Consider the following 15,263-nt stretch of genomic DNA (forward strand, 5'->3'; position numbering starts at 1 on the left):
TTCCCCATCTTCACCCTTCAGGGCCCCCAGTGTCCCTTTTAGAGACCAACTAAATGCCATTTCTTCTTTAAAACCCTATTCAAATTTCACTTTTTTCCGAAATTCTTCCCCAATCCTCCATTCTCCTCCCTGGATTTCCTATTCATCCATACTGCTTATAGCTCACCTCCCCAACCAGGATGTACAAGAAGAGTTGGCATTTTATATTACCATGTCTACTACCAAGCACCATGTAGGCACAGCAAAAAAGATACTCATTGATTGCCAAGATTAATAGTGAATTCGTTCATTAACTCAGCAAATATGGTTTAGTACCTACCATCTGCCAAGTGCTATATCTCAAGAAGCTCCGTGGAAAACTAGTTCTTCTGCAGTGGTTCTAATTGTTCTGGCTTCCCCCTCTGCCCCCACCCTGGGTAGGTGGCTATAAGGAGTGGATATTTATGCTCTTTGGCTACAGGCTGAGTTTTCAGAATCAGAAAATTAGGGTTTCATTGAAGGGATTGTCTGTGTTTGCCTGAGTCCCCCCCCCCCCATGCACAGGTGCCAGACTTGTGACCTGAACCCTGTCCAACTGGCCCCTGAGCTGGAGCTTGTTGCCCTCCCCTGCTTTGGCCCCCTACTGTGTCCTCCTCTGATCATCTCTGTATGAGAGCTGACACAAGACGGCAGAGTTGTGCCTTACTTGACCTCAACTGGGAACAGGTGCGTTGGGCAATTCAAAATTTTCCTCTTCTGCACATGCCTGCAAATGACCAGAGAAGTGCTATGGGTATTGATTTTCTGGGGTTACACATAAATTTTAGGGAGTAGGCAAATTAGCAAACTATGAAATCTGAAAATAATGAGGCATCAACTGTATATGTATACAAGGGTGCCATTCAGTCAGGATGCACTGGTATGGCCATACCCATTTCACACTGATTGGTAAATAGTCACTGCTCTAAGCTTCCTGTGTGCCACCTGACCTCTCACCTGAGACCTCTTTACAAATGTAGATTAACAAAAGGATTAACACTTGGTATAATTAGGAGGTCTCTAAAACTGCTCCAGTGCTGTTATTGACTTACATGCTAATGGCTTGGCTCCCACTGTACTACTTGCTAAATATGTCAACTGTCATTCCTGTGTGTTTGTGCCCACCCACTTCTATGCTCCAAGTGTTGAGAAAGCGCAGGAACTAGAATGGAAGCTCTGTGAGGAGAGGAATCATGTCTAGCCTGTGCACTATGACATTCCTAGTTTTTGAGTACCCAGAAGGGTTAGGTATTCAATAAATGCTTGATGGAAGAATGAATGAATTAGAAACTCTCATTGGAGTTACTCAGGCAAAGCTGTTTGGAAGACATGCATATCCAGCCAGGTCTTAAAGGAAACAGGCATGTACTAGGGGGCTTCACAAAGTTCATGGAAAATGCATACCAGGAAAACCTTTGCTTGGATGTCAAACGTTTTTTAAGATTTTATTTATTTATTTGAAAGCCAGAGTTACAGAGAGAGAGAGAGGAAAAGACAGAGGGGGGGGGAGGGGGGGAGGGCGGAGAGAGAGAGAGAGAGAGAGAGAGAGAGAGAGAATCTTTCAGCTGCTGGTTCACTCCCCAAATGGCCAGAGCCGGGCCAATATGAATCCAGGAGTCAGGAGCTTCCTGCAGAACTCCCACATGGGTACAGGGGTTCAAAGACTTGGGCCATCTTCCACTGCCTCCCAGGCACACTAACAGGGAGCTGGATCAGAAGTGGAGCATCCGGGTCTGGAACTAGCACCCATGTGGGAAGCCAGCATCACAGGCAGTGGCTTTACCTGCTACACCACAACACTTGCCCCCTTCAAAAGTTTTTGCACCAAAATAAACCCATGTTTTAATTACATTTTCCACAAATGCTTTGAAACCTGTAGATATTAGAAGAGATATTGAGTAGTACAAGGACAAAAGTCCACAGGGAAGTAGGGCTTAAGAAATGTACAAGGAAAAGCATCCTGGCCACAGCAGGCTGACATAAGGAGAGATGAGACATAAGGAGGCGTCAGATCTGGGAAACAAGGGAGTAGTGGGAGCACTGAGATGGGGAAGTTTGGGGGAAATGAGGGAGAGTGTTAGAATCTTCACTCTGCAAATAAATGTAGCTACTTGAGTTCAGTTTAGGTTGTTTTGATCGTTGGAAGCTGGGTTTATTAGGACCTACTCTGTGCCAGGTGCTCGTCCAAGTTCTGGGGCTATAGCAGAGTTCTAACTCTCATGGAGCTGACATGCAAATGACGAAGACAGACAATAAGCACATTAATATAATATTTTCATGGTAATGTTAGATGATAAGCCACTCTGGAAAACAGTCTGGGGGTTCCCTCATAAACTAAACATATACTTACTGTGTGACACAGCAACAAGCATTTATTCCAGAGAAATGAAAACCCATGCTCACAACAAACCTCTACATGAATGTTTATAGAAGCCTTACTTGCAAGAGCCATGAACTGGAAACAACCTTGATGCCCTTCAACGGGCGGATGATTACACAAATGGGTACACCTACATCATGAAACACTGCTGAATACTACTGAGCGATAAAATGGAACAGATTCTTGATACACACAAGTTGGGAGAATCTGCAAGGCATTATGCTAAGTGAAAAAAGTCAATCCCCAAAGGCCCCACACTGTATTATCCACTTTGTATAATATTCTTAAAATGATAAAATTACCGAAAAGGGGACCAGATGAGTGGTTGACAGGGATGTGGGGGTGGGAGGACGTAGGTGTGGCTATAAAAGGACAACAGTAAGCAACTGTTTGGTAAGGACATTAACCTACCCAGGTAATAAAACCACATTGAGCTATGTGCACACAGTGTATCACTGTTGATTTCTTGGCCTTGAGATTGCACTACAGTCGTGTAAGATGTTAATACTGGGAAAAACAGGGTAAAGGTACCTGAGCTATCTCTGCACTAACTTTGGCAACTTGCAGTGAGTCTACAATTACTTCAAAACTAAAAGGTTTTGAAAATACAGTATTTCAGCTGTGATGAAGAATTCAGCAATACCAGGAACCAGGGGCAGGCAGACGCCACCTCAGGAAGGGACATTTGAGGAGACCTTACTAACAGAGTAACTCCCAATGAGTCTCTGACCAGAGGAGTACATTCTAACTATATAACATGTGTGTTCTGGGGAGAACTGGCGGCCACTATCAAGGTAGCAGACTGAAAGGTGGGAAGTGCTTGCCCACTGTTCACTAGGCAACTGTGCACGTGCGGTAAGGTTGGAGGAGGAGAGTATTGGTAACACTCACAGCGAGGGCTAGGGAGGCTTGTCTACTAGGGGACAGAGAATGGCAACTGCAAAAGGCCTACTGACCTGGGAGGTATTAGTCTGTGTGTGCGCACATGAGAATGCATGTGTGTGAGTATATGTGCATATGTGCAAGTGTGTATATGTGGGAACATATGTGTGTACATGTTAGTATGGATACATGCATGTGAATCTCCTGTGTGAGGATATGATGTATGAGTACAGATGTGAGTATAAGCATGGATGTGGGTATATGCATCTGTGAGCAGATTGAGTTTGGATGTGCAATTGTATATGTGTGCAAGTGTGTGTGTGACGCTCACACACATGCAGAACAGGGCTGGGAGCCACAGGAAGGGGAAGTTAGTGTCAGGCTTGACCAGAACTCCATCCACCTGACTTGGGAGCCCAGGTCCTGCACCTGTGCCCATAAACATTCTCTCTCTCTCTGGATAATCTTTCCCTACATCTCTCCATGGGAAATCCTGCCCCACCCCTCAAGGTCCAGCCCAGGTGTAGCCTTCTCCATGAAGTCTACCCTGATTTCATGTCCCATACCTCCAACAGATATGATCTCTCCTGTGACTAGAGGCTGAGGATGGGACATCAGTGCTGGGGTACAGGGGAGGGCTGGGGGACATTAGAAAGGGATAAGGAAGCTGGAGGTCAAGTGCACCTGCCTTTGTGCATTTGGAGACAGTATGATTTTCTGGGATGCAGAATGTAACCTAGCAATGGACACCAGACTTTCTGAATCCCACTCCTGAGGAGAAGAGCCTGGAGAATTTGACTTTTAATAAGTAGTCCTGGTAACTATCATGATCATGCACACTTAGGAGACAATGGTCTATTTATACATAGTATTCACAGATGAAGAAACAGGTTCAGAAAAATGGAACTGACTTGTCCAAGGTCACAAGATCAGTTAGTGTCTACATTAGGACAAAGATAATCCTATCTGTCCAAATGTACCCTTCAGCAACATTATACTGAACTTCTATACAGTTTTGAGTCCCATATATTGTACATCACTCACTAAGTAAGTTCTTATATGGATGAATGAGTAAGATTAGCACTTACCATATACTAGAACTCTATAGATGTTGGACCCTGGACTGGTAGTTTATTTTTACTGAGGCACAGTAAAAGAGACATGCGAGATATATTTGGAAATGGGGCAGTGGGCAGCTTAAGCGGACAAAGCAAAGGGCACAGGATAGAACACAGCTCTACACAGACAGGCCTTCAAAATTCTCAGCCTTGGGCTGGTGTTGTGGTGCAGGAGGTTAAGCCATCACCTGCAATGCCAGATCCCATGTCAGAGTGCCAGTTTAAAATCTAGGCTGCTCCACTTCTGATCCAGCTCACTGCTTATGTGCCTGGGAAAGCAGCTGAAGATGGCTTAAGTGCTTGGACCCCTGTAACCCCATGTGGGAGACCGTGGCTTCAGCCTGGCCCAACCCTGGCAAATATGGCCATTTGAGGAGTGAACCAACAGATGGAAGATCTCTTTCTCTCTGTCTCTGCCTCTGTCACTCTGCCTTTCAAATAAATAAAATATTTTTTTATAAAAAAGTCAGCCTTGCATGGAAAGCCAAGATACTCTGGCAAAAAAAAAAAAAAAAAGCAAAAAAAAAAAAAACCTAAATGAAAGATCTCTGCGAGTGAGATCCCAGTGGAAAGAACGGGCCATCAAAGAAGGAGGTCTCTTTCTCTGAAGGGAGGAGAGAACTTCCACTTTGACTATGACTTTGTCTAAATAAGATCAAAGTCGGCGAACTCAAAAGGCTTCCATAGCCTTGGCAACTCATGACGAGAGCCTAGGGAGATTACTGACGCCATAAACAAGAGTGTCAAATTGTTAAGTCAACAACAGGAGTCACTGTGTACTTACTCCTCATGTAGGATCTCTGTCCTTAATGTGTTGTTCAATGTGAATTAATGTTATAATTAGTACTGAAACAGTATTTTACACTTTATGTTCTGTGGGTGTAAACTGATGAAATCTTTACTTAATATATAGTAAATCGATCTTCTGTATATAAAGAGAATTGAAAATTAATCTTGATGTGAATGGAATGGGAGAGGGATCAGGAGATGGGAGGGTTGCGGGTGGGAGGGAAGTTATGGGGGGGAAAAGCCATTGTAATCCATAAACTGTACTTTGGAAATTTATATTTACTAAATAAAAGTTTTAAAAAAAAGTCAGCCTTGGATGTGAGACTAGACATGATGTTCAGAAGATATTAAGTTCACTCCTAAATCCTTGGCTCACATATTGGTCCTAGTCTCTGCACCTGCCCCCTCTACCCCATGCTGTTGCTTCCCAACATGGGGTCATCTCTTCTCAGGAAGAAGGGCAGATACAAAGACAGACACTCACCTGATGAGTGTGCAGAACTGTAAGAACGATGAATTCTTTAGCACTCCTACAAAGAAAAGAGGGAACGGGAGAGTAGTGTATCATACACAAAGTATTCATCTGGTACAAGAAGCAACCCCAGAATTTCCCCCTGGGCTGCATTCAGGATTACGGATTAGGACAGAGGGCAATATGAGTATCTGCATGGATGCCTCCTCTCCCATCATTTGTAGTGGCCAACACAAACCATCCACGGTGGTTCACACAGGCAGCTGATGAAAGTATTACTATTGCCGCGGGGATTCTCATTTTTTCACGCTTTCTTCTTATATTCTTTTTCGCATTCTCTCTGTAGAAATCCCCAAACCTTAGGAGTAATTTTACCTGTAAACTAAAAAGTTCTCAAGGAAAACTAAAGGCCTGAATTATGGAACTCAAAGGGCACACATTCAGAGTCCTGGGAACCATGTACAATGAGTATTGGCAATTTCGTATTTAAGCAAGAGAAGAAATTCAAAAGAAAAACCCAAAGGAGGTCATTTGGTCATCATGACTCACACTTAGCAGATTTGTTTTAATTGAGGGACCAAAAACGCAAGCCATGGAGCAACAGATGGATGCCAAGTTCTCCAGATAGCAAATGTTCAAAAGTATAAAGAATTTGAAACTCTTCCGCCAAGAATTATGCCAATGATCAAAGAGGCTGTGAGGTATGAAAAGTCTCTCCCAGGAATACACACTCCTTTAAAAGAACTGAAAGAACTAGGAATAGTTTGCTTTCTCTTCTCCTTATTTGGCCCCTCCCAAAGGCTTATGGGAGAGACTGGCATTTTGGTGTAGCAGGTAAAGCCACTGCCTGCGGTGCTAGCATCCCATATGGGCACTGGTTTGAGTCCTGGCTGCTCCACTTTCCATCCAGCTCCCTGAAGATGGCCTGGGAAAGCAGTGGACGATGGCCCAACTGCTTGGGCCCCTGCACCTACATGGGAGACCCAGAAGAATCTCCTGGCTCCTAGCTTTGGATTGGCCCAGCTCCAGCCATTGCAGTCTTTTGGGGAGTGGACTGATGGATGGAAGACCTCTCTTTAAAACTCTGCCTTTCAAATACATAATAAAATCTTTTTTTTAAAAAAAAAAAAGCTTATGAGAACAAAAACATTCAAGAAGCAGAGTGAAGATGCCCTTGGTTCTGGATATTCAAGAAATGCCAAGGCCTCCTCCTCAAGGACTTTGAACATTTTCCATATTTGGTGAGGCAAAGTCCAGGGGTGAATCAGCTCCAGGGTCTGGGAAGATCCCAGGAGGAGAAAGGAGCTGTGTTCCAGGGAAAATACTAAGGAAAATCCTTTATCTCGAGCCCGGAGGGGCATAATGTAATCTGGACGTGTCTGCTGCAGCCCCTGCCATGTCTTCCCACTTCATTTAGAAGAATGGCCCAGTCCTTACGATGGCTTACCAGCTTCTCCACAACCTGGAGCTATCTTCCATAAGTCTCCTCCTTCCTTACTCCTCTCCAGTCACACTGTTCTCCCCTGTTCTGCAGCCATTCCAGACACTCCCCTGCCTTAGTGCCTTTGCACCCTCTCTTCTCTCTTTCTCCAGCACCCTCACCTCCTTCAAGCATTTCTTCAAAGATCATCTTTCTCAATAAGGCCATCACTGGCCACGCTGTTTAAAGTTATATTGGGCACCCCTGTGGCCAGCACTCCTGATCCTCTTCACTCAGATCTACTTTCTGTTCTTCACTAACACGGATCAACTTCTAAAATACTGTAAAGTTACTCATCTAACATGCTTACGGCTTATAGCATGTCTCCTTTTACTAGAATGTAAGCTCCACCCTGCCAGGGACTTTAGTCTTACTCACTGCTCTATCTTCAGTGCTTAGAATGGTACCTGGCACACAGTAAACACCCAATAAGAAATGTTCATGGAATGAATGAGTGAATGACTCATGGGCATTGTGTACTCTGGAAAGTGAAGGTGCTCTGGACTTCCTCCCCAAATCAGGCTACCATGTGCTAAAGTGCAAAGATATCAACTAGAAGGAAAAATAGTGATTTCTGAGGGGTCAGGTTGAAATAACCCCAACGTGATGTGATGCAAGTGAAAATGACCTGCTGCATATTGGCACAGGGTGGAGAGTGAAGGGCAGAGGACAGAGGATAGGGAATGCATGGACAATTGGACGTGGAGTACAGATAAAACATATGTCATCAGAGACCATTTTTCAAGGTATGAGGCTTGAGGGGGAGCATGTCAAGGAAGACCTGCTCGGGACTTTGGAGGTGGGGGGCAGAGGGCGCTGCAAACCCCTCCCAAGCCAGTCAGAGCCAGACGGCCAAGTCTGTCCTTGAAGGTCAGGGAGGAGGCCGGGGGCCCCTTGGGCGTTGGGGAGCCCCGGAAAGATGAGCAGCATGAAAACACTCTAAGAGGGTTTGGAGGAGCTACAGGAAGAGTTGGAGCCAGACCACACAAGACAGAGAGGACTTGAGAGAACATGGACACATGGTTCCATTTGGAGGGAGACAGACAAGGTCTCCAAAGTGAGGTCAGCCCATGGAAATTAGGTCCTTTGCCTCTAAGCTTCTCATTTGCTATCAACAAAATGTGTGCAAAGTATGTGCACATGGTGGTGGAGTGTAGGAGAGGGAAGTACGTATGGTATGTGGTATATGTGTATGTGAGACATGTGTAGGGTAAGAGACAGGCTAAGCAACGCAATTATTCCCCAGGTACAGACAGTGGCGGTCCCTCTTAGCACTCCCTTTCTCTCTCACCTGCTCCCATCTGGGAGGGGATTAAGGATCACAAACATTGTGAGCAGAATCCACAATAGCAGGGTTCCTACCTGAACCCACTGGCTAGGAAGTCTGCCTTCCCACTCCTGTGTGTGTGTGTTTCGTCTCGGGGGTTGAGGTATGTGTGTGGGGGAGGTGGGAGTAATGTCTTGCTTGTGCTGTGCTTATCTCAGAGTGTTCTCTTAATTGCTGGTTTGGTTCTTGCCAATCACTTGGCTTGATTCACTGCACAGTAACTCAAAGCCAAAGGAACCTGGGTGAGGAGATTAGTTGGGAGGAGGGGGGTGCAGATGAGGCTCTAGCAGGGAGCTCTTCTTTGTGTCTATCCAACGTGGCTGCAGAAGGCTAGGCCTGAGTGTGTGAGGGCCCCTGGTGACCCTGGCTGCCTGGCCCCTCACGTTCTGGGTAGCTGGGAGCTCTGACTAGGGCTGCTCCGCATTGGAGTGCTCCTCTCTCAGAGTGAGGGTGGACAGCCACTGGTGGGACAAGGGGTGAGGACACTGCTCAGCTCCTGCCAAGGCCCAAGAGGCCCCTGTTACCTGATGAGTTCTATGAACCTCTCCCTGGGGGCTTCACTCACGTCCTCCTCATTAATAGCCACAATCTGGTCACCAGCCAGGAGCTTGTCCTCAGAGGGGCCTCCTGCAGAGGAGAGGAGAGAGGTGTGAGGCCTTGGAGCTCTTGCTGAAAGCCCACGTCTGGGCAAGAGTTGCAGTGCCTGAGGGAGCCGAAGCGGTCCCGGGGGCCTGCAGGAGAAGACGCAGGCTGAGCAGGGGTGGGGTAGGGGTGTCACCAGAGCTCTGCTGCTGCCACTGCAGCTGCCTGTGACAGACTGAGGAGGGCAGGGGAATGAAGGAAGAGAACGGAGCAGGCCTCCTTCAGGTGGGAGCGGGACGGTAGCAAAAGGTCCTAAGCCCAGACCTCATCCTCAGACGAGGTTCATAAGCGCTTTCCTGGCTTGGTTCTCTAGAAGAACAGACACTTCATTTCACGGCAGTGATCTGCTTAAGCACAGGCAAAAGACTTCCAGACAGCTGGAAGTGGTACTGATGACCAGAGAAACCGGGGGTGGGATGGGGGCATTGTCTTCCTTGACCGTGATTCATACTTATTGGTCTGAATGATTAAGGCATGCTGAAGATGGGGATGTATTCAAAGACCTAATGAGCTTAACTTTCTTCTTAACACTGAGAGATGCTACTCTCCAATAAAAGAGGGGAACAAGGTACAGCCTCTTGGGCACCTGGAAATTTACTTTCTCTCTTTCCCATGTCTACGGCTGAGGGTGAGCAAGGAGGCATGTCTGAGGGCCATACCTTCTTGGCTGGGTGAAGGGCTGGGGTAGAGGGGCACCACAAAGCTGTGCTGGCTCTGATTAGCAAAAGGTCTTCTTGGAGAAAGCTTTTCAAAGACTCAGCTCGACAGAAATATTTAATGACATGCCCCACTCTCAAATCAACCTTGACTCTTGTTTGCGTCCACTTTGAAGGACCAGATCCCAGCTGCTCACTCTCTCTAATGAAGTGTGCTGCCCAAATTCCAAAAACAGGAACATACCCAGCAAATATGTCACTTGAGCCCAGCTCAATGGCCCTGGAGCCTGGGGTCTGCACACTGAGGATGGCTATGCCAACACAGGCAGCAGGATTCCCCAGTTGACCAGAGTGGCCCGAAACCCACCAGGCCAAGTCCACTGACCACTCACTGACTTTAGGAGCTAAGAGCACAGGGATGAATAGTACACACTTTGCAACCAGACAGACCTGAGTTCTACTCTTGAGTCTACAAGTCACTAGATCTTGGATCTGTGATCTTGGATGAGACACTTGATCATTCCCAGTCTGCCTTATCTCATCTGTAAAATGGGAAAATAATAGTAACCAATACATCACAAAAATGGTGGGAGGATAAATGAAATGATGAATTATAGTACTTAAAATAGTTGCTTGATGTCGGCAAGAATTTGATAAATGGTACTTCTATCCTCCAAGGGACAATTCCTTCAATTCTTTGCATGCCTTCTATTTACTTCCTCCAAAACTTCCACTCTTATGTGGAGCCCACTCTATCTATCTATCTATCTATCTACCTACCTACCTACCTACCTACCTAATCTCCCTCCCTTCACCTTTTCCTCGATTCCTCCCAGAACTTGATATTCCTTCCTCATAGAATTCAACCTCCTTCATGGGCCTTCGCCCTTTGACAGCAGGGGTAGCAGCCATCTCTTACTGCTTTCACGATTGGTTTGTTGGCTTGCTCAACCAGAACTATTCTTCTGTAGGATCCCTCTTTGTCTTTTCTAACCACTTCGAATATAGAACCAAAGCAGTCCTCTGCATGCAGGAGCCACAAGGGCCAGATGCAGCAAGGTGAATGAGCACCAGGCCTTTGCAGGGCTGTGCCCGGCAGACCCATGGCTTTGCGGGGCTTTTGCCCCAGGGCTTTCCTTCTCTTCACCCATTCCAATTCCTTCCTCTTCATTCCCTATGCCTTTCACAGCTGACCTCCCTCTGGGCCTGGGGACTTTCTGTTTGCTTTGAAGTTAAAGTAGGCTCTCCTGGTGGTCTGTTACTAAGATTTATCTCATCCCTTTTTCCCAGGACAAATCCAATTTCTGATCAGAAACTCAAACTGCATGACTGAATCAGGAGCCTTAGGTCAGCCATGAACTCCTGTACTGCTGAATTTTTTTTTTTTTATCACTGCTGTGCCCTCTAGTTGAAGAGACAGCTTACAAAAATCTTTTTCTTTGCCTTTGAGGATTGCAAAATTCATCAAATTTCTGCAAGACCAGTTTGTACTCCGGCTGCTCCTCTTGACTGAGTGAGAAACTGTTGTAAACATCTAAAGCCTCAGGCCCAGCAAGTCAAGAATAAAGCTCCTTTCTGTGTCTTTTCTATCAATGACTAGAATACTCAGAACAAAACAGTGCTTTTTGTCCTTTCTCATTTCATTCATGATGGCAGCATTTCACAGCTCAGGGGTAGCCTCTGCTAGGCCTATCCCACATGGTCCCTCCCATTCAAGCCCCACCTACCCCAGGCGGCATCACACAGGCCAAGGTGCCTCTTAGCTGAGTGACCCTGGGCAAGTCATGCTCTTCTTCTATGCCTCCATCCCCTCATTTGTGAAACTGGAATGGTATGACTTACCTTGCAGGCTTGACTGTGAGGATTAAACAAGGTGATGGCAAGTACATAGGAGACATACATGAGTATGCACCAGTCTCCATAGCCTGACGGTTAGATTCTTGAGGACAGGAACTGTGTCTTGTACTTTCCTACAACATTGCTGGGCTTAGGATAGGCAATCTATAAATACTTGTTGAATTGAACTGGATAGGTAATTTCTCATCCAAGGCATTGTGGCTCTACTATGAATTTTCAGGGCAAAGGGAAGCTTTATTAAGACCAGACTGTATTAAATGATCAATTGCAGCCTCTGTCTGGGACTTAAAGCTGCCTCAATGCTTTGCATCTATCATTCTTGAAAGGCTAGCTTCCTCATACAGTGATTGGTCGGCAAGTCTTCACCTGCTCTTCCTGAATTCTCCAGCAACATGGTACAGTTGCAAACTGCTCCTTGGGCAGCTATGTGGGTATCAGGAGATAGGAGCCAGGGCTGGGGAGGGGTGCTATGAGGGACACCTACCTGGCCTCACAGATCGAACCACCACGGGCCTCTCACTGCCAGCCACGAAGCCAAAGCCATATATAGGGTCCCGGTGAATGGTCACATGTCGCAGCGTCTCTGCTGGCAGCTGCTCACATTCCATATCATTTGCGCTCTCTTCCTGCATCACATGACTAGGGGAGGGGGAAGATGGGAGCAAAACAAGATGCAAAGGGAACTAAGCCGCAGAAGCAGTTGGAAGGGACATCTGTTAGGGTTCTGGCCATGGCACCCGGGAGTTCACAGCTTAGCTTCCCAACATCCTCTGCAACTGATGGAGGTGATGACTGCCTCACATTTCAGATTGGAGGAAGAGGAATGTAGAAAGGAGAAGCCCATTGTCTTTAGGGCTCCAGTCAACAGAAGAAACACTTTAGAGGCAGACTTCCTTATCTAGGATATTCCAACTCCAGAAGGAGGCTAAATGCGAACGTGCTATTCTGAAGGTAACTGGTATCACCCAGGGAATTGGCCACTAAGTCCCTAAGGGAGCCCAACACCTTGAGAGAACAGGCCAGGAAACAGGCAAGTAAGTGGCAAAGGAATGTGAATTTTCTCCAGCCTGTGGGGAGGGAGTTCCTTCATGAAGTCCTGTGTAATCTTTACTGTCTCGTAGGCAACATATAAAGATGAACTACTTCTGGTGGCATCTAAAAACAAAGGTGCTAATGTTTGAGACCATTACCTCAAACAGTTGTACATAATGCCAACTCACTTCACTTACTGGGACACTTGGGAAATGGCTCCTACAGCCAGAAAGGGAGGTGCATCTGCAGGCCTGACACCCAGAGGGGTTGGCAGAAGAGAAACTGCAGCTCTAACACCTGGGAGAGATTACGGATTGTTCTCCTGATGCCCACAACTTAAGTTACCGAAGCTTAGGAATTACCCAAGAGTGTTCCAAAGGTTCTCTATGAAGGGCTGGGCTGAGGAACACTTCAGGCAAGTGTAGGCCTGAGTGTAGTATCCAAATGAAAAGCCCTGAGGGGTAAGGGTGTAGGAGCACTGGGGGGTCTGTGAGAGCACAGGGAAGAATCAAAAAGGGGAACGGAAGACCCAAGAGAAAGGCAGGGCAGGTGAAGGTGGGAAAGAGGGGGCCAGAGCCTTAGATCCTTAACTTGGCACCATAGCACCCCCAGGCTTTCAGGCCTGCCGGGTGGGCATATGTTCTCTCACCTCAGCAAGTATAGTCTCTAAAATTAAGGTCCCAGGCAGGGCTTTCAGACCAAGATGGAGGCAGCTAGGAGCTAATTCATCAAACCAGAATAAGATTTGTGAAAAAAAGTGGGAGGTTTTGACATCAAGAGAATGACTCGATTTTTGACCAACAATACTAAACTGGTCAGAAGCAAAAGGTTTCAAGCAGCTAGGTTGTTTATCAAGACACAAACACGAATTCAGTAGAGAGGAGCTTTAGGACTATGTATTGGAGAAAAGAGAGAAGATTTATTGTCATTGCATGAAAGAGAATTGGAAAAGAACCCCAGAATTGTCTCTGTCCTACAGGGATCTGGGAAGGAAGGCAGAGCACGGTTACTTGATTGTAATTCCTGCATGCTGGCCACACCCAAGTGGGCTTGAAGTTGACCTAAGACCCCTTAGGAAGGTAGAAGGGGATGCCAGGGTGAGGTTAAGTCTTCATAGGCAAGTTTGGAAAATGGCTCCTTGCCTCGCACACCGGTAAGATTAATTGTCACTTTCCTCTGACAGTCACTTGGAAGCTGCAATGTCCTGAATAGGTACCTTCCTGGGACAGAGACTTTGCGAGGTGACCTCAGGCTGGCCCCTCTCTCATGCCTGCTCCGAGTGGCAGGAAGGGAGCCACAGAACCCTCTCCTGCAGCTGTTCCTCTTGCCTCCCCAGCGAGGCTGTTTCTGAAATGAGTCCTTTGCCTCCCGCCATCCGTTTCCCTTTTGATTTCACCTGCACTCAAAGGGCCTCTTCCTCATTTCTGTCATGGGCACCAGCCAGCGCAGCCCGAATGATGATAGCCTGTCTAGCTGTGTGGCCTGTGGCATGGGGAGTGGGAAGGCCGGCAAGGAAGCGGCAGGTGTGCTGCAGAAGAGCTGGCCACATTGGCCTGCACTCAGGTTCCCACGGCCAAGGCAGCCTCTGACTCATCCCTTCTTCTTTCTCTGGGGCTGAGTATACTTCAGTCTCCTCCAGGCCTTTATCACCAATACTGAGGGAAACGGGCAGTCCTGAAACTAGGGGAACCAACAAACCAAGAGCCTTTGCAGCACAAGTATTTTGCCTTATTCTTCTGAGTCGTGTTAATCAATCAACAAGTATTTATCGAAGCCTGTAGATGGTCCAGAGCTCTGGAGGACCCAAGTCACAGAAACCTGCCCTCGAAGAGCTTGTAGTCCAGCTGAGGGATGAAAGGCCAGTGTGCCCTGCACTAGAGAGAGTGCTAAGACCAGTAGCTGAAGTCTAGAGCTAAGTGCCAACTTGCACGTTTGGAGGAGTGGATGGCCAAGTTGGAGAAGGCTCCACGGAGGAAGTGGGGACTGTGCTGCCTGGCCAGGAAAAGGAAGACTTGGGAAGAGAGACAACAGTGGAAGCTCTGTCTGTGCTCTGGCCCCACCTTCTCCAAGGGGCCCAGAGAGTTCTTCCACCACCACAGACATGTCTCCCTGGGCTGGCCCTAACGGAGCAGGAGTAACCATCCCGAACTGGATCCTTCCCTCAGCTCCAGGGACAGCCCTTTCCTCAGGCTGCCTGGATCTTGCCAGGCATCTTGGGGCAGGGCAGAAACACCTCCCTTGCAGGCCAGAAGGCCGTTCTACAGTCCAAATCCAAGTTGTCTCTTCTCTCCTGGGGTTTGCCTCTTTCAGCGTCTGCAGCTAAGTCCCTCTGAAATTTGCTAAGTGCCTGGAGACTTGGGAGTGACTCTGAAGGCAAGCAGTGATGGATGACAGGAGCTCAGCTGTCCATGGGTCACGTGATGGCCCTCCAGGGGGACACAGCCAATTTGACTTTGAAAGATGTTTGGCTTCTGGTCCCTTCCAACAAGGCAACCCTGAACACAATTATGAAGGAGCCCAAGCTTATGCGTCCCCTAACCCCCACCACTTTGTCTCAGGGACCTGCTGTTTTCTGCTTTTGTCTGCTCTAAAGCATACAATGCCTTCATT

The 15,263-nt window shown here is 47.2% G+C and overlaps 1 protein-coding gene across 11 annotated transcripts in view; it reads right to left on the reverse strand.

Moving 5' to 3' along the window:
* FRMPD3 (FERM and PDZ domain containing 3) overlaps positions 1–15,263 on the reverse strand; it is a 107,743-nt gene that overhangs the window by 54,933 nt on the left and 37,547 nt on the right. For 4 of the 11 annotated variants that reach the window (XM_070067474.2, XM_089323738.1, XM_070067468.2 and 1 more), the window contains 3 exons: positions 12,106–12,260; positions 8,991–9,093; positions 5,672–5,717 (listed from right to left, as the gene is read on the reverse strand). The exons of 1 other annotated variant lie outside the window; for it this stretch is intronic. In XM_070067474.2, the coding sequence (XP_069923575.1) occupies positions 5,672–5,717; positions 8,991–9,093; positions 12,106–12,260 (304 nt within the window). Of the gene's footprint in view, positions 1–5,671; positions 5,718–8,990; positions 9,094–12,105; positions 12,261–15,263 lie in introns of those variants that run through there. 6 more of the 11 variants (XM_089323744.1, XM_089323739.1, XM_089323745.1 and 3 more) reach the window with 5 other exon arrangements.

The sequence above is a fragment of the Oryctolagus cuniculus genome, chromosome X, assembly GCF_051225735.1.
Source record: "Oryctolagus cuniculus isolate XC-2025 breed Fujian yellow rabbit chromosome X, ASM5122573v1, whole genome shotgun sequence".
Taxonomy (NCBI): Eukaryota; Metazoa; Chordata; class Mammalia; order Lagomorpha; family Leporidae; genus Oryctolagus; species Oryctolagus cuniculus.